Source organism: Notolepis coatsorum, assembly GCF_963971535.1.
Source record: "Notolepis coatsorum genome assembly, chromosome: 14".
NCBI lineage: Eukaryota > Metazoa > Chordata > Actinopteri > Aulopiformes > Paralepididae > Notolepis > Notolepis coatsorum.
The window spans coordinates 3,589,765-3,609,992 of record NC_140178.1 but is presented as its reverse complement, the minus strand read 5'-3'; the positions used below and the strand labels follow the sequence as shown (position 1 = coordinate 3,609,992).

Sequence of the window (20,228 nt, the reverse complement as noted above, 5' to 3'; positions counted from 1 at the left end):
GTCCGGGGAGTGTCATGGTTTCTCCATAGAGCTCCATTATACTTTTAGTCAGGGGAGTGTCGTGGTTTCTCCATAGAGCTCTGTTATACTTTTAGTCAGGGGAGTGTCATGGTTTCTCCATTATACTTTTAGTCAGGGGAGTGTCATGGTTTCTCCATAGAGCCCCATTATACTTTTAGTCAGGGGAGTGTCGTGGTTTCTCCATAGAGCCCCATTATACTTTTAGTCAGGGGAGTGTCATGGTTTCTCCATAGAGCCCCATTATACTTTTAGTCAGGGCAGTGTCATGGTTTCTCCATAGAGCCCCATTATACTGTTAGTCAGGGGGGTGTCGTGGTTTCTCCATAGAGCCCCATTATACTGTTAGTCAGGGGAGTGTCATGGTTTCTCCATAGAACTCCATTATACTTTTAGTCAGGGGAGTGTCATGGTTTCTCCATAGAGCCCCATTATACTTTTAGTCAGGGGAGTGTCATGGTTTCTCCATAGAGCTCCATTATACTTTTAGTCAGGGGAGTGTCATGGTTTCTCCATAGAGCCCCATTATACTGTTAGTCAGGGGGGTGTCATGGTTTCTCCATAGAGCTCCATTATACCTTTAGTCAGGGGGGTGTCATGGTTTCTCCATAGAGCTCCATTATACCTTTAGTCAGGGGGGTGTCATGGTTTCTCCATAGAGCTCCATTATACTTTTAGTCAGGGGAGTGTCATGGTTTCTCCATAGAGCCCCATTATACTTTTAGTCAGGGGAGTGTCATGGTTTCTCCATAGAGCCCCATTATACTTTTAGTCAGGGGAGTGTCATGGTTTCTCCATAGAGCTCCATTATACTTTTAGTCAGGGGAGTGTCATGGTTTCTCCATAGAGCTCCATTATACTTTTAGTCAGGGGAGTGTCATGGTTTCTCCATAGAGCTCCATTATACTTTTAGTCAGGGGAGTGTCATGGTTTCTCCATAGAGCCCCATTATACTTTTAGTCAGGGGAGTGTCATCGTTTCTCCATAGAGCCCCATTATACTTTTAGTCAGGGGAGTGTCATGGTTTCTCCATAGAGCCCCATTATACTTTTAGTCAGGAGAGTGTCATGGTTTCTCCATAGAGCCCCATTATACTTTTAGTCAGGGGAGTGTCATGGTTTCTCCATAGAGCCCCATTATACTTTTAGTCAGGGGAGTGTCATGGTTTCTCCATAGAGCCCCATTATACTTTTAGTCAGGAGAGTGTCATGGTTTCTCCATAGAGCCCCATTATACTTTTAGTCAGGGGAGTGTCATGGTTTCTCCATAGAGCCCCATTATACTTTTAGTCAGGAGAGTGTCATGGTTTCTCCATAGAGCTCCATTATACTTTTAGTCAGAGGAGTGTCATGGTTTCTCCATAGAGCCCCATTATACTTTTAGTCAGAGGAGTGTCATGGTTTCTCCATAGAGCTCCATTATACTTTTAGTCAGGAGAGTGTCATGGTTTCTCCATAGAGCTCCATTATACTTTTAGTCAGGGGAGTGTCATGGTTTCTCCATAGAGCCCCATTATACTTTTAGTCAGGAGAGTGTCATGGTTTCTCCATAGAGCTCCATTATACTTTTAGTCAGGGGAGTGTCATGGTTTCTCCATAGAGCCCCATTATACTTTTAGTCAGGAGAGTGTCATGGTTTCTCCATAGAGCTCCATTATACTTTTAGTCAGGGGAGTGTCATGGTTTCTCCATAGAGCCCCATTATACTTTTAGTCAGGGGAGTGTCATGGTTTCTCCATAGAGCCCCATTATACTTTTAGTCAGGAGAGTGTCATGGTTTCTCCATAGAGCTCCATTATACTTTTAGTCAGAGGAGTGTCATGGTTTCTCCATAGAGCCCCATTATACTTTTAGTCAGAGGAGTGTCATGGTTTCTCCATAGAGCTCCATTATACTTTTAGTCAGGAGAGTGTCATGGTTTCTCCATAGAGCTCCATTATACTTTTAGTCAGAGGAGTGTCATGGTTTCTCCATAGAGCTCCATTATACTTTTAGTCAGAGGAGTGTCATGGTTTCTCCATAGAGCTCCATTATACTTTTAGTCAGGGGAGTGTCATGGTTTCTCCATAGAGCCCCATTATACTTTTAGTCAGAGGAGTGTCATGGTTTCTCCATAGAGCCCCATTATACTTTTAGTCAGGAGAGTGTCATGGTTTCTCCATAGAGCTCCATTATACTGTTAGTCAGAGGAGTGTCATGGTTTCTCCATAGAGCTCCATTATACTTTTAGTCAGGGGAGTGTCATGGTTTCTCCATAGAGCTCCATTATACTTTTAGTCAGGGGAGTGTCATGGTTTCTCCATAGAGCCCCGTCGTACTTCTTTTAGCGCAGCAGCTCGCGCAGGTCCGGGGGAACTTGGTCACGTGACTCAGTCGGTATCGCTGATTGGCTCAAACACGGTATGTTTGTAAACAGCGAACAGGTCTGTACAATTGGAAAGGATTTACAGTAATCGATTTTGTTTTCTTGTGTTTTGTTTTGTAGGTTTAAGCAAAGAGCGAACATGGCTGTGATGGACGCCAAGGCGGAGTTCAGTAAGTTGTCTTTGTGATGAATTATTGCAGAAGTTACAGGCCGGAGAGTAGTGGAGTAGATGTAACCACGGTAATCTGATTACAACTCATAGAGTTAAAGTAAAAAAAACAACAACAGATACTTTCAGATACTTAAAAAAAAAAAAAAAAAAAAAAATGCTGTCGACTTAAATAGAGCAGTGACCGGGTTCACAGTGGAATCTGATATTGGCCACATTAAAAAAATTACATAAACAGCCAAACAACAAAAAAAAATCTGGTTTTAGCACTAAGGCGTGCAGTGTGAACGCAGCCTGTGTTCATCTGAACCAGCCTCCGGCCTGCGCTGTGCCTCCAGTCTGCTGTGAGCTGCTCAGTCACATGGACAGATAACCAGCCTCCCATCTAATGGAACTCAGTAGCATCAGAAGCCTATCTGCTGCTCAGCGCCGTCTCCCGTCTCCCGCAGAGCAGAGCCTCTTCAATCACATGTACCAATGGTTCCCAGCACCGCACACTAATGCACTGAACAGTCATGTGACCTCAGTCTCAACAGTCACGTGACCTCAGTCTGAACAGTCATGTGACCTCAGTCTCAACAGTCACATGACTTCAGTCTGAACAGTCGTATTAGAATTCATGCAACGTCACTCTAGATTGACATTTTGTCAAAAACATTTGACGTCCATCTTCTTTATTGTTCATTTTGCGCATGAGGGTCAGTTCAGGAGCAGTGACCGGTCAGTTCAGGAGCAGTGACCGGTTCACACTGGAATCTGATACTGGAATCACATTTAAAAATAATTATGTGAACAGCCAAACAAAAATATCAGATCTGAGAAATAAATCCTAATTGAGCGCTTAGGCCTGCAGTGTGAATGAAGCCATAGAGACAGGAGCCATAGAGAGCCATGTGTCGAAAAGGTCTAGTTTGGAGGAGGACTTTTTAGTTGTTGTTTAATGAAAGAATACAATGTCAGGCGTCAACACATTTAGTTCAACTCGTAACTAAATTGTAGATTTTTTGGGGGGGGTTTGCAATTATGTCTTATGATGATAGTAAAAACGTTATGTTTCTACCCGCATATAACATGGTAAACACAGCCTGCACAATTAAACCCCATATATTGCCATTTTATTCCCATTCATTCCCATATATTCCTGTTAATTCCCATGGAATGTTTCCATCTTTGAATATGACTGAAATCCTCCAACCCTACTTGACGTTAACATTGCATTAAAGACTGGTGCGGCTGGGTAGCGCAGTGGACTAAGCACTCGCCTACCACCGCAGAGACTCTGGGATCTAATCCAGCTGTCAGCGGTGCCTCCGGCTTGGTCAGTCGTCCCTACTAACACAGTTGGCAGTGTGTTAGCGGGTGGGAAGCCGGTGGGGTATGTGTCCTGGTCGGTGCAAACAGCGACTCCTACTGGTCGGTCGGGGCGCCTGTTCAGCAGGAAGGGGATCGGGGGGAAATAGCGCGAACCTCCGCACACGTTACGTTCCCCCAGTGAAACTCCTCGCTGTCAGGTGAAAAGAAGCGGCTGGCTGACTCCACATTGTATCGGAGGAGGCGTGTGGTAGTTCTACACCCTCCCCAGACCGACAGTGGGGCAATGCGCGCAACGACCAGGAAGGGAAGTGGCATAACGACTAAATTGGGGATGGATGAAAAATACAGAAAGCCCAAAAATAAATAGAATACAACATTGCGTTAAAGACGATTGGGTACAAAAGACACATTTAAATGCATGCGGTTCATTTGTACAGAGTACGCCCGAGAGAGGGGTTGGAAACGGATTCCTCCTCCACCATCTGGACCTCGTTTGCAGCCGTCTCTTAAGAGCTGGTTCATGCTCACAGAGGAACTGGCAACAGAACTCCACTTGGTCCCGGGACCATGGACGCCCACAGTGTATTTGGCAAATAAAGTGATTCTAATTATTCTAACAGTAATACAAGATGCAATCAGATTATGTCTCTGAGCTCAATATCCAGTTTCACACTTGCATACACCCTCTCACACACACACACACACACACACACACACACACACACACACACACACACACACACACACACACACACACACACACACACACACACACACACACACACACACACACACACACACACACACACACACACACACACACACACACACACACACACACACATATACATACTCTCACCCCCCCCCCCACTCCTCCCCTGTTTATTGTTTTTGTACATAGGCTGTGCATGTGTTTATTTGTTTATGTGTATGATAAATAAATAAAATATGCTTACTGTCTCCAGGTGTATAAAGAGGCCCTTTATCTCTATTAGCAGTTCAGAACAGCCTGTTTCTCTCCCTCCAAAAAGTACCCAGAAATTATACTTAAGTGAAAGTATGGGTACCGTCTCAAAATCGTACTCAAGTAAAAGTCAGAGTATCTGGTTAAAAACACACTTGAGTAAAAGTAAAAAAAAGTTTCTACTTTTAAATGTACTTAAGTACTAAAAAATAAAAGTAAAAACTTTTTTTCTGACGGCCTATTCTTCTGATAATCAAAGATCCCCGCTTTCTAGTCTTGCACAAGGACCAATCAGCATGGGGGTATGGGCGGGTTCATTTACCATCGATGGGGATTTGATTAGTTCGGCCAGAGAACCAAATATACTAATTCAAATGGTTGGACCTGCGAGATTTATACTTTGTAGGTCTGCATTTTAAATGTAAGGAGTAAAAAGTACGTTTTTCTTCTCTGAAATGTAATTGAGTAAAAGTACAAGTATACAAACCTAATAATACTCGATTAATAAGTACAAATCCCCAAAAACAGTACTTAACAAAGTACAACAAAGTACAATTACTCAAGTACTTTACAGCCCCGTTTGTCTCCCTCTCCAGAGACGATCGTGCAGCTTCTGAAGACCAGGACCATCCTGCTGCTGAGCTGCTGCATGGCCTACAGCGGTGAGTACAGCCAGGCCCAGTCTGAGCTGCTGCATGGCCTACAGCGGTGAGTACAGCCAGGCCCAGTCTGAGCTGCTGCATGGCCTACAGCGGTGAGTACAGCCAGGCCCAGTCTGAGCTGCTGCATGGCCTACAGCGGTGAGTACAGCCAGGCCCAGTCTGAGCTGCTGCATGGCCTACAGCGGTGAGTACAGCCAGGCCCAGTCTGAGCTGCTGCATGGCCTACAGCGGTGAGTACAGCCAGGCCCAGTCTGAGCTGCTGCATGGCCTACAGCGGTGAATACAGCCAGGCCCAGTCGCCGTCGAGTAACACCACGTCTCCAGTCCCAGTCGAGTCTCGTGTCCCCAGTGTTCGAGTCCAAGTCCGAGTCACCAAAGAAGAGCCAGAGTCGAGTCGGAGTCGAGTCACAATTTTTTTTGTCCGAGTCGAGTCTCGAGTCCGAGTCCAAGTCCGAGTCACCAAAGAAGAGCTCGAGTCGGAGTCGAGTCCCCGTTACCCTAGCCCGAGTCCGAAGCCGAGTCATCGAGGTTGAGTCCACTCCACTCTGGCGGTCAACGAGCTGACGTACAAAATAAAAAAAGCGGTCACCGTTTCAAAGGGAGTTTGTTTACTTTGTGACACAACAGCCAAACAAATGCCAAATGATTAGGGCCTATTACACAAAAAAATAAATGACAAGTCCGAGTCCTCGTCTGCACCTTCCGAGTCCCAATGCAGTCAACGCTCGAGTCCAAGTCCGAGTCACGAGTGATCGAGTCCAAGTCCGAGTCACGACGAGTCCTGAAAATCGAGTACTACAACACTACAACGAGTACAGCGACATGTGACAAACAATCTCCTTAATTAACTTAAAGACACACTAAGTCCTTTGTCGCTCGAGCGCCACCCAAACAATGTGGTGTTTTACAAGCGCTTTACCGCCGCGGGGCGTAGAGCAGACCAGGCCGTCTAGACGCTGCAGGTCAAATAGATCTGTGTTTCTCGTCCACGTCAGACTCAGTGTGCTGCGGGGCAGAAAGGAACGTAATCCTGGTCAGAACAATGGGGCAGACTACAATATTATTTGCATTTGTTAACCATGCTGGCGATCTAAACCATCAACCCATGCCAAAGCTAGATAATGTAAAAGGTGAAAGACTCACACTCACAGCCATGCTGACTTGGCAAAATTACATCCAGACGTTTTTTCGTTTGAAACTACTTTTAGTCAGGGGAGTGTCGTGGTTTCTCCATAGAGCTCCATTATACTTTTAGTCAGGGGAGTGTCATGGTTTCTCCATAGAGCCCCATTATACTTTTAGTCAGGGGAGTGTCGGGGTTTCTCCATAGAGCTCCATTATACTGTTAGTCAGGGGAGTGTCCTGGTTTCTCCATAGAGCTCCATTATACTTTTAGTCAGGGGAGTGTCATGGTTTCTCCATAGAGCTCCATTATACTTTTAGTCAGGGGAGTGTCATGGTTTCTCCATAGAGCTCCATTATACTTTTAGTCTGGGGAGTGTCATGGTTTCTCCATAGAGCTCCATTATACTTTTAGTCAGGGGAGTGTCATGGTTTCTCCATAGAGCTCCATTATACTTTTAGTCAGGGGAGTGTCATGGTTTCTCCATAGAGCTCCATTATACTTTTAGTCAGGGGAGTGTCATGGTTTCTCCATAGAGCTCCATTATACTTTTAGTCAGGGGAGTGTCATGGTTTCTCCATAGAGCTCCATTATACTTTTAGTCAGGGGAGTGTCATGGTTTCTCCATAGAGCTCCATTATACTTTTAGTCAGGGGAGTGTCATGGTTTCTCCATAGAGCTCCATTATACTTTTAGTCAGGGGAGTGTCATGGTTTCTCCATAGAGCCCCATTATACTTTTAGTCAGAGGAGTGTCATGGTTTCTCCATAGAGCTCCATTATACTGTTAGTCAGGGGAGTGTCGTGGTTTCTCCATAGAGCTCCATTATACTTTTAGTCAGGGGAGTGTCGTGGTTTCTCCATAGAGCTCCATTATACTTTTAGTCAGGGGAGTGTCATGGTTTCTCCATAGAGCCCCATTATACTTTTAGTCAGGAGAGTGTCCTGGTTTCTCCATAGAGCTCCATTATACTTTTAGTCAGGAGGTGTCGTGGTTTCTCCATAGAGCTCCATTATACTTTTAGTCAGGGGAGTGTCGTGGTTTCTCCATAGTGCTCCATTATACTTTTAGTCAGGAGAGTGTCCTGGTTTCTCCATAGAGCTCCATTATACTTTTAGTCAGGAGGTGTCGTGGTTTCTCCATAGAGCTCCATAATACTTTTAGTCAGGGGAGTGTCATGGTTTCTCCATAGAGCCCCATTATACTTTTAGTCAGGGGAGTGTCATGGTTTCTCCATAGAGCTCCATTATACTTTTAGTCAGGGGAGTGTCGTGGTTTCTCCATAGAGCTCCATTATACTTTTAGTCAGGGGAGTGTCGTGGTTTCTCCATAGAGCCCCATTATACTTTTAGTCAGGGGGGTGCCATGGTTTCTCCATAGAGCCCCATTATACTTTTAGTCAGGGGAGTGTCATGGTTTCTCCATAGAGCCCCATTATACTTTTAGTCAGGGGAGTGTCATGGTTTCTCCATAGAGCTCCATTATACTTTTAGTCAGGGGAGTGTCATGGTTTCTCCATAGAGCCCCATTATACTTTTAGTCAGGGGAGTGCCATGGTTTCTCCATAGAGCTCCATTATACTTTTAGTCAGGGGAGTGTCATGGTTTCTCCATAGAGCCCCATTATACTTTTAGTCAGGGGAGTGTCATGGTTTCTCCATAGAGCCCCATTATACTTTTAGTCAGGGGAGTGTCATGGTTTCTCCATAGAGCCCCATTATACTTTTAGTCAGGGGAGTGTCATGGTTTCTCCATAGAGCTCCATTATACTTTTAGTCAGGGGAGTGTCATGGTTTCTCCATAGAGCTCCATTATACTTTTAGTCAGGGGAGTGTCATGGTTTCTCCATAGAGCCCCGTCGTACTTTTTTAGCGCAGCAGCTCGCGCAGGTCCGGGGAAACTTGGTCACGTGACTCAGTTGGTGTTGCTGATTGGCTGGAACACGGTATGTTTGTAAACAAGAAACACGTCTATATGACTCAAGATCCAGTAATATCACATCAAACTTACCTCTAAAATGTTGTGAGAAACATTTTAGATCAACTTTAGGAAGAACAAGAGAAGGTTGACAAGCAAACCCCCACCCCCTCCTAATGTACAGTCTCCTCCCCACCGTATGTATATATTCTCTCCCCGCCGTATGTATATTTCTCTCGCACCCACCCACCCCCTTCTAATGTACAGTCTCCTCCCCATCATATGTATATACTCTCTGCCAGGATCTATGGGTAACAGTACTGTATATATTTGCATATCGTATATGTCACAAATGTAACAGTACTATATACCTGTATGTCATGTATGTCCCTATGCCATAAATGTCATGATGTCATATATGTTGTGTATGCATGGGCGGAGCTTCCTACAGGCGATATAGGCGGTTGCCTAGGGCGCCACCCAGAGGGGGGCACAAAAAAAAAAAAAAAAAAAATTAATTAAACATTTTAAATTTAAATTTGTTTTGCTCTGCACAGTTTTGGCGCCCCCGTCTATATCGGCAACCATTATTTTTGACATTAAAAAAAATCGACCTACCTCAGTTGTAAAAAAAATTAGCCAAAAATCTAAAAGGATCGGTCGGTCTGAGCCTCAGCTTTAGGTGTTCACAGTCAGAACATGCTAGAGCGCTGTGCATTGATGGGTATCGGTCAAGTATTTATAGAATTGAGCGTTGAGGAAAGAAAGACTAACGTTAGAGAACTATGAAGAGGCAAAAGCCATCCAGTATAAAAAGAGAAGAAAAGAAGAAGACGAGAAACGTGCCAAGGTGAAAGGTATGCAATTTTGTACAACTTCCAAGACCTGCCACACCAAGAGCTGATGAAGCAAGCAGAGGCACTTGTACACACCTTAAACCATGGAGGGCAATCTGATTTGGATGGGAAGGAGCTGGCTCAGGAGTTGGAAAATTTGATGTGATAGATGACTTTGCAGCGAGAAACCAGTAGGAGCAGGCGAACCTTGTGAACCTTGTTGTGAAGAAGGCACGACAACGCCTCTACTTCCTCAGGCGCCTAAGGAAGTTCCAAGTCAGTCAGAAGATCCTTAGGAACTTCTACTCATGTACAATAGAGAGCATCCTGACCGGCAACATCACCTCCTGGTTTGGGAATAGCACTGCACAAGACCGTAGCAGACTACAAAGAGTGACACGTTCAGCCGAACGCACAATTAGAGGGGGGCTTCCCACCCTCCAGAACATTTACAACAAGCGGTGCAAGGGGAAGGCTAAGAGAATTATTAAGGACTCGAGCCACCCGAACAACTGCCTCTTTGAACTGCTGCCGTCAGGCAAGCGATACCGGAGTCTTATGGCGAGCACAGAAAGACTCAGAAGGAGCTTCTATCCCCAGGCCATCAGGCTGCTAAACGAACAATAATCGCTAAACGAACAATAATCACTATGCAACAACCATCAAATGCACACAGCACACACACCCACACGCACACACTCACTCAAACAAACAACACACTGCAGCACCCACTCTCCACACTTTAGATCACACAAACACACTTACACTTTATATTTATTGATAAAGGATTTGCACTACAACTCGTACACCTACTGTGAATTGTACCTAAACTGCACCTCGTCCATTTATGCCTTGCACTATATAGTATTGTATATTAGTACACTGCACAGTATTGTATATTGTATGGTAACTACGTCTACGAACATTGTACATATGTCTAAACTGAACACTGTGACCTCTTTTTTTACTTCTAATTTTTACTATGTTTTTATTTCATACTTATCTTGTCATGCACAGTCTCTGGAGCGCAACAGTAAGAAGCATTTTGTACAAAAGTATTCTGTACTTCTGTATGACAACTATTAAAGAAACTTGAACTTGAACTTGAACTTGAGGTGTGATGATAGGGAGTGGAATGTAAATAGTTTTTTAGACAAAGTGAATTTGTCATTTTTATTTATTTGTTTGTTTATTTAGCATATTATATTTTGATTATATATGAGTAACATATTTTACAATACATAATTTTCTTTTAAAGCAAATTTGCACGTTATTTTATTGTTTGTTATTATTATTATTATTGATTGTTAGCTAAGTTGTTTGTTTTAATTCTTTAGTGTGCACTTTACATTTCTTCTTAATTTTCTTTCAAAGCAAATTTGCACATTATTTTATTGTTTGTTATTATTATTATTATTATTATTATTATTATTATTATTATTATTATTATTATTATTATTATTATTATTATTATTATTATTATTATTATTATTATTATTATTATTATTATTATTATTATTGTGTGTTAGCTAAGTTGTTTATTTGTTTTAATTCTTTAGTGTGCACTTTACATTTATTCTTAGCTCTTGTTCTTGCTTGTAAAAAATAAAGGTGCAGTACTTTACTGTATAACTGTTAACCCTTTCACTGCCACACAACGGAGGGTTAACCCTTTACTATCACACAACCGACGGTCGTGAAAGGGTTAACCTGTGTATTGTCGCAGTGAAAAGGGTTAACCGGTTGGTAGCGCAGCGATGTTTTGATTTTGGGGGGGGGGCGCAGTGGTGAACCTCACCTAGGGCGCCAAATGTGCTAGTCCGCCCCTGTGTGTATGTCATAAATGTCACTATGAATTGAAAATGGGGGACAAACGTCTTTCTCAGGTCTGCATCCCCTTAACAATTGTGTGTATTGAGCCGTACTGTATTGTACCCATTCTGCAATCTGTTAAATAAAGTTTTCATTCATTCATTCAACAAGCCGCCATTTTCTTTTTCAAACGCTGAATATGTAATATATATCTACGTATTTGTAATACGTACACATTATACAATACAATATAATACGTAATAAATAGATGACTTATAACACAAACTCACTGCCCACATTTATATTTACAGCATATATATCCATATCTGTCTGAATATACCTGCATAAAATCCTTCTATATACCTACTTATACACCTGTATATAACACATATAACTCTGTATGACAACATGTACTGTACAATAATGCTGTATATACCGTGTATATATACAGTATATGTATATATACATACGTATATGTATATACTATATATATACTATATATACTATACTATATATATACGGTAAGAATATATATATATTCTTACCGTATATATATATATCCACATCTGTCTGTACATACCTGCATATAATCCTTTTTACATATCTATATCTGTACATATATCTTACCTAGTCTTACTAGTTACACTGCTGGCCAGTATGACTTACTACCATACTGTCTTTATACCATATTGTGCAATGAGAAGATTGGTACCAATTCTCCCGGCCAGTACAAAGTTCACTACAGTATGCTACACTAACACTTCTATAATGTTATCACTCTGTAAAAACTGTTATCCTTGTAAAAAGGGATAATAACAGCTCCCTCTTCGCTCTCGCAGGCCTGGAGCTGTCGTTCTACAGCGGAGTGTATGGGACCTGTATCGGGGCCACCGCTCACTTCGGAGACGCGGCTAAAGGCTTGATCGGAATCTCTGGAATTGCGGTCGGCATCGGAGAGATAGTCGGTGAGGAGGTCATGCTTCTGTGGTTCTATTCAGGCCAATTTCAGTTGGTTATCAATGAAATCCTGTAAGGCTGAGACCACTTATCGATTTATCCATAACTGCGTGAAATCTTTTAAATTTGTTTGCATGTGTAAACGTTTTTTTTAATACTTTATACTATACTAAAATACTAGGTCCTGTGCCATGTTTTAGTTAAAACATCGTAGTAGAAAAGACTCACGCACATCCCCAGTGTAGTCACGGGTGCTAGACTCAAATTAGATCTGTAATGTTGTGGAAAAAAAGTCTGCACACCGTCTATAGTGTTCCCAAGTTTTAATGTACTTGAACACAACATTTCGGCCTGTGGCCTTTTTCAAGTGACACCGACATGTGAAAAGGGGTGGGGTATATATACAATTAAGGGTCAAGGTTGAGCCAGGTCAAGGTTCAAATCAATTAGCCTATAGGCTACACATTTACAGACCATATTGCAGCTAAAACATCCCCATTTCATGTAAATTCCGTTGAATTGCAACTCTGCACCGTGCCTTCAACATGCAGCGCACTCCTCCATCACATCCAGAGACCAGCGACTGTAACATGAGAAGGATCACTGTGGTGGTTTTGAACGGGGAAATCTGTAACACTAAAGAGGGCGGCAACGACAAAGAATTGCTGCAAAATAAACATGAATTTGTTGTTTAAATAATAATTAAATACATTATTTGTATGTATTTATCGATAATTTGGTCCCGATTGATCGATTCTTCCAAATGGCATATCGTCTCAGCCTTAACATCCCGTCTAGCGATGCAATAGACCACATTACAGTAACAGTTGTTTCATTCACGGCAAATAGATGCATCGTCTGCCGATAAAGATTATTGTCTTTGCATTTCGTAGTGAAATGGCTCAATTCTGTGACCTTTAAATGTATCCTAACTCAAAATAACGAAGAGCTCAGTTCTTGTTGCTTGTTGACTGAGATAATGCCACAGTTTCTTTTAGGTCAGTAACATTGCACCTATGAACACCACACTGCTCAGCCTGATGAGTGTTGTCCCAACTAAGATATTCCTTTTTAAAGATTTTAATTTTAATAAATATTGCGAAACAATTTAAGTGCACGTCTTCTTTTCAGCCGTGGCGTGGTCGTCTGGTGGAAGTTGTCGGTCATATAGACGGCAAACTGGACTCAAATGATGTAAACATGCAGGGTTTATTTTATAGTTTTAAGCCAAATGATTAAATATGAATTAATACCACTATTGTGTAAGTGAATCAACAAGTTTTTCTTTTACATCTTCTTCTTTTTCTTTTTAATGGCAAAACGATCTTAGAATTTCTATATAAAAGTGCTGGATGTTTAAACCAGGGGGAACACCAATACTTCTTCAGTTAATTAAGTTAGTTACTTAAGTTGATTTGTTCTGACTTGAGATCCTGTCTGTCAGTGTAATAGATGTTAAAGGAGCCATTGTAGTCCCTGCAGGTTTTGGTGCTTAATAGTTAGACATATGCCCCCCCCCCCCCCCAGCCAGATCCAATACCAGACAAACCCCATGTTCTATAATATGTCCCTCTAAGGTTTCCAATCAATCAAATCCTTTATTTAACCAGATACGCATCATTGAGATTAAAATCTCTCTTTCAAGAGCGCGATCTGGCCCAAGCAAGGCAGCAGAACGTTTCAACATAAAAAAAAAAGAACATCACAATAAAATACAGATAAAACATTCACAGCAAGATCCAATTTCAGGCGAGTTATCAAACACGGTTGCACTGTCCGAGGGAACTGAATTCGTAGGTTTTTAAGATGGTTTTAAATTCTCCGAGGGTGACCGGTCCTGGCAATTTGAGGTCCTCCTGTATCTTGTTCCAGGATGAAGGAGCAGCATATTTAAAAGCCCTTTTTCCCCCAATTCAGTTCTCACATAGGGAACATCCAATTTCAGAGCATCTTGGGAACGAAGGGCATTGTTTTGCTTAGTGCACAGAAACACGCTTATAGGTACGAGGGAACCAGCCTAAGCAGAGCTTTGTCCACAAATCATGTTAAACCCAGATTCGGCTCAAACAAGGGACTAAACACACGTTTCGCAATCATGCCACAACAATGTGGAACGCCCTACTACCCACAGCCGTAAAGGAATGTGAATCACTACCCACTTTCAAAACGGCTCTTAAAGAGCACCTACGGGAGACTGCAATTCTAAACTGGCCACTGTAAAAATCTCCAACCCCCCCCCACCCCCTCCTAATGTACAGTCTCATCCCCATCATATGTATATCTTTTCTGTTAGGATCTCATATATGTCCTGATGAATTGAAAATGGGGGACCCTGATGTAAACAAGACGAAAGTCTTTCTCTGGTCTGCATCCCCTTAACAATTGTGTGTATTGAGCCGTACTGTATTGTACCCATTCTGCAATCTGTTAATAAAGTTTTCATTCATTCATTCATTCATTCATTCATTCATTCATTCATTCATTCATTCACTGTGTTCTGTTCTGTGTGTGCTCTCGTCAGGGGGAGGCTTCTTCGGCCTCGTCTGCAAGAACAACCGCTTCAGAAGGACCTCGGTGGTCTTCCTGGGGATGGTGGTGCATTTTGTCGCCTTCTATTTGATCTTCCTGAACATCCCAGACGACGCTCCCATCGTCATTAAAACCAGCACTCAGAACAATCCATATCTGACTCCAAGGTATTTGATCTTTATTTCATATCTCTCTATATATATAGATTTATTTATTGGGTAGAGGAAGAACGCAGGGCTGCCCTTGACTAACGAACTTGTCCGCACAAGAGTGCTTTCATCCAGGGTGTTCGCGGGAGTCGCTCCCCAGAAGATGCACAGGTTTTCCTGCAAGATGACATTGAAGGAAAAAAGGATCTTGTCAACTCATTTAATTGAAAGATCTGTACTTGTGCTGTATGATGACAATACATTTTAATCGAATCTAATGTAATTGACTAAGAGGGGAGCGCCCCCTGGAGGAATGTGTGCTCAAACAGTGACAACAGTCTGAAATTCCCTTTTGAGTTTAACATGTTCTCCTCCTCGGCATTCTGAAGTTTCTGATACGATAAAGAAAGATCACTTTTAGCGCTAATGAAATAGAGTAACACAGGTCTGAACTTGAGTTGTAGAAAAACGTGTTACTTAGTTGCAATATCCAAATATAGTATTACCAAAAAAATTGGTATGCGCTGGAAAACACCCTGGGTCCGTAGCCTGAAGCCTTATGTAGTACATGTCCGGATTTCATAAAAAATTCCGTTCAGAAATGAGTGATTAGGGGTGCCCCAGTGGCGAACCACATAGCGCGCTCAGCCGCGACACGGCCGACCCGGGTTCGACTCCCGAACCCGTCGTTATTAGCTGAATGTCTTCCCCCCACTCTGTCTCCCATTCCTCCTCTGTCTCTCTCTACTGGACTGCCCAGTAGCAATAAAGCGATAAAACGCCAACAAGTAAATCTTTAAAAAAAAGAAATGAGTGATCAGGAGCGATTCTGGTCAACATGTTTAACCCCGCGCTGCGCTCGCCTCCCCAGCGTGTCCGTCGCCCTGCTGTGCAGCTTCCTGCTCGGACTGGGAGACAGCTGCTTCAACACTCAGCTGTACAGCATCCTGGGACGCGTCTACGCCGAGGAGAGCGTGCCGGCCTTCGCCATCTTCAAGTTCATCCAGGTAAATCCAGAGGGGGAGGGGGGGGGGGGGGGGGGGGGGGGCGGGGAGCGGACGTGAGCGACGGGGCCGAGCGCAAATGGATTTAGTTTCATTTCAAACCTTTATTTCAACTCATTCATTCATTCAATCTTTATTTATACTGGATAAATACACTGAGTAATTAAACTCATTTACAGTGCCGTCGAGATGTTACATTCACAAGTGTCACAGTGCGTTCCTAAATATAAAGACATCAGACGATCTGAATTTGAAGAGCTGAATGAAGAGCACATTTTAAAATACATAAAAAGATTTATTTTGATTATTTTGATTATTTTGAGTTAATAATTTAAAAACAATTACATATTGTGGTGACCTGATTGGTCATTAAGGTTCTAAACCGACCCATAGACACTAGAGTGTCTAGTTTCAGTGTTTCCTGCAGGGTATTCCATGAGGTAGGGGCAGAGAAGTCGGCCCATGTTACCCCACTTCTTAGGGACCTGCACTGGCTCCCCATTGCTGCACGAATCCGCTTCAAGGCCCTCGACCTGGCATACCGTGCGGCAAAGGGAACAGCTCCTGCCTACCTCCGGTCAATGGTCTCTAACTACACACCCTCAAGACCCCTTCGCTCTGCATCTTCTGGCCGTCTCAGACCCACTCCTATCCGAGCTCCGGGAGGGTCATCAAAGAGAAGTCGCCTATTCTCAGTCCTTGCCCCACAATGGTGGAATGAACTACCCACCCCAGTTAGGACAGCCGAAACCCGTCCAATCTTTCGCCGTCGACTAAAGACGCACTTCTTCAACCATTATCTGAATTAATGAAAAATAATAATAACCCTAACTAACCTTACTGTCATGCACTTGTCCTAATAAACTAACCTACACTGTAACACGCAACACTTTGATAAACATTGTTACTCCGCTGATAGAGTTGTACCCTTCCTGATGACTTTCAGAAAGGTCTTTATTGCCAAGTAGTTTTACACGCACAAGGAATGGTCGTTTGGTGCGACATTAACGGACAGACAATTACGGTAGAATAAAATAAAATGGAATATAAACTAAATTAAAATAGAAGTACAATATAATATAATAATAAAATAAAATGTAATTAAACAAGGGCTGCTGTGCAATTGAGCAGTACTGTGCACAAAGTATGAACAGTGAAGTATGAACAAGTTGAAGAGTTTTGATTGTATATGAAACCGGTCTTATTTGACATGCCCTGGGAGTTGAACTCCGGTCTCCCGCGCCGCGGGCGACATCGCAGACCACTATACCAAGAGGTGAATTCACTTCTTGGTACTGTGTCTGCATGCCTTAACACTTCCTGCGCCAAAAACGTCGTACAACGGGTCTCAAGTTCATGCGAATTCTGCCAGATCACGGCGTACAACGTTATTTTGATCATATTTCATATTTTTGCCATGGTATTCATATTTCCCTCACGGAGCCTTGTCTGATGCTGTGGGACTCGGCACAACTCTGCAACGCTTCAATACTGCCACCTGGTGGATGATCGGCGAGTTGCCAAACCGGAAGTGGCCGGTTGGATATCGGTGCGTCTCCTAAATCCGTCCGGCTACTCGCATATCGTCGCGGGACTCAAGACACACACCGTGGATATGGATCGCTGCCATAATTTCTGGATATGGATTTCTGACATTTTTAATATAGCGTGGATCGGAACCAAACGGCATTTGATCATCTATATATGCATTTATGCCTATATCTCACGTTCTAGGAATTACTGCAGAAAACGATAAAAACATATTTATACTCTAGACGGTATTCTCGTATGAATGTGTGGATGAAAAAGTTAAACGTTCCTACATCCTGAGCGATAGATAATCGATGTTGAATGGGCCATAGTAATGTCAATTTAGCAATACAATTTAAAAAGTTATAGCCCTGCAAAGAAGGTGAACATCTCCATAGACTTACAGTGCTGGCAGAGAATGGTATAAGATGGTCAAACTCCGTGGCAGTTAATGTGTTAAGGGGGAGTGAGTTTACTTGCAGTACCGCTACGTGCCACAGTCACTTCACAACACATGAAGTCCATCGTGACGGTGGATATACTCACGGTACCTCCATTACATATATATACAAATATATAGTCCAGTAAGGGTATAAATAAGAATAAACAATAAAAGAATCAGCTATAAGACGGTTACAAGTCGACGCACAGTGGTCGGAGATCATATTTTTAAATACAGCGAAAGAAGAAGGAAAGAACCTTCAGCTTCAGAGTCAGTCGGAGGACATGATTCCAGGTGTCGGGAGCATCGAAGGAAAACGCAGCACTATATGAAACACACGGCTCAGAACGTCAACAAAGCGTAACGGTTGTTCTGCCAGGAGCTTTTCATACAGCGGTGTTGAGGTAGTTAACTCTGGTTGGGTGCCCCGTGATCTGCAAGTGTTGTACACACACGGTGGTTGTTGTTGTTGTCGAGACATTAACCCTTTCACTGCCACACGACAGAAGGTTAACCCTTTACTATCAGGGTTAACCTTCTGTCGTGTGGCAGTGAAAGGGTTAACCTGCTGTTGTGTGGCAGTGAAAGGGGTTAACCTTCTGTGTAGTGTCGCGGTGAAAGGGTTAACCGTTGTTGTTGTTGTTGTCGAGACATTATTAAGCTGCTGCTGGAGGAGGCGGAGGCCGCTGGGGATATTTAAGAAAAATAATAATAAATCTGTTTTCCTCCAGATAATCCTCAGGATAATCCCTAATCATGAACGGTAGGTGCACCTGGGTAGAAAACAGGTCCTACGTGAAGTGAAACTGCTCACAAACTCTGTGTGTTATTATGCTGAGTAACCGGGTGAAGATTTTTCCAAGAAAGAGACGTTGTTTTTTTGAGTTTTCTCAAAAGTATTTATCCATGTGTTGTACAGTGATGCCATCTCCAAAAAACGAAGCGAATCACATCAAGACAATTAGATGAGAGAGATTAGAGGCAATCTGTTGTCATTGCACAAGTACAGAATGAGAGAGAATTGTGGCGGTCAGGTGGCGTAGCGGAGATTGCGTTCGTCACCAACGCCGGAGACGCTGGATTCGCCTGTTCGAATCCAGCTCCCGGCGTTGTCACCAGCTTGGCTGGCCGTTCACACTAATACAATTGGCTGTATTAGAGGGTGGGACAGCTGGCGGGGTGGGTCCGGGTCGTTGTAAACAGCGACTCCTACAGTTCGGTCGGGGCGCCTGCTAAGCGCGGATTGGACGTGAGGGGGATAGTGTGATCCTTCCACACGCTACGCCCTCTCGATGAGAATCCGCGCTGCCAGGTGAAAAGAAGCGGTTGATTGGCTGGACGTGTGTCGGAGGAAGCGCGTGATAGCCTCCACTCTCCCAGACCGACTGTGGGGGGTAAGTGCGCAGCGACCAGGAAGGGGATTGGGAATTGGCATAACGACTAACATTGGGATGGGAGAAAATCGGAGGAAAAAGGAGGGGGAAAAAGATCAATAAATTTTTTTTTTAAAAAGAATGAGAGAGAATTAAGATCCGGGTGGATAAATATAAATAGCAATCCGGGTGTGAACTACCTCTTTAATAAAGGACAACCCATGGCTGGATATTGTTTGTTGTTTAAAAGGACCCCCATTAGCTGCCACCTAAGTGGCGAGCTAGTCTTCCTGGGGTCCACACAGAAAGACAACACAAAACACAAAACATAACAATACATGAGATACATATGACAATCACAATTCACTTAATTAACAATGATCATCTAAAAACAGTAAAACATTGTAGACATCTTTATAAATGTCAGAATATTTTCAGAAAAGGTGCATTCATGGGTAGACATGAATATTTTCAGAAAAGGTTATTATTACATTCCTACAGTAGGTATTTCCACTCCCAAACGTGAACAGTATTTGCTCACATATTTAAGTCGTGCCTCAGGCTTCAGACTCGTGCAGGAGAACAATGCCTCCCCTGGAGAAGACGCGCTCGGTACCTGGCAGAGATCACACCCACGTGCCCGCTATCGTGCCGCTAACAGGATTAATGCAGATTTGAGAGAGTTCACCACTAGGGGTGTGACGGTACGTGTGTCAGTGTCAATTAATTTACTCAAGTGGATTCCTGAACACAGAATGACACCGGTATCACTGACTACCGCGGCGAGCCTATAGGTGGAACTAAGTATAACTTAATAGACAATTATTATATTTAATAATAATAATAATAATAATTGTTTCCTGTTGTACCGAACTCGTACCGAACCGTGACCCCAAAACTGAGGTACGTACCGAACCGGGGCTTCTGTGTACCGTTACTCCCCTAGTTCACATGAGGACCATATAGAACCTGTTCAGATGAGGACCATATAGAACCTGTTCAGATGAGGACCATATAGTCACCAAGAAGGACGGCACTGGACACACAGATCATCTTTGTGTGTATG

General features: G+C 43.1%; 1 protein-coding gene across 1 annotated transcript in view; it reads left to right on the top strand.

Moving 5' to 3' along the window:
* Positions 1 to 20,228, top strand: part of LOC311239875 (UNC93-like protein MFSD11) — a gene marked incomplete at its 3' end in the record, with an annotated part of 48,646 nt that overhangs the window by 24,003 nt on the left and 4,415 nt on the right. Inside the window, exons 8-12 of the mRNA XM_084328319.1 lie at positions 2,503 to 2,552; positions 5,426 to 5,491; positions 12,018 to 12,143; positions 14,657 to 14,831; positions 15,685 to 15,820. Coding sequence (XP_084184445.1) covers positions 2,503 to 2,552; positions 5,426 to 5,491; positions 12,018 to 12,143; positions 14,657 to 14,831; positions 15,685 to 15,820 — 553 coding nt within the window. The remainder of the gene's footprint in view (positions 1 to 2,502; positions 2,553 to 5,425; positions 5,492 to 12,017; positions 12,144 to 14,656; positions 14,832 to 15,684; positions 15,821 to 20,228) is intronic.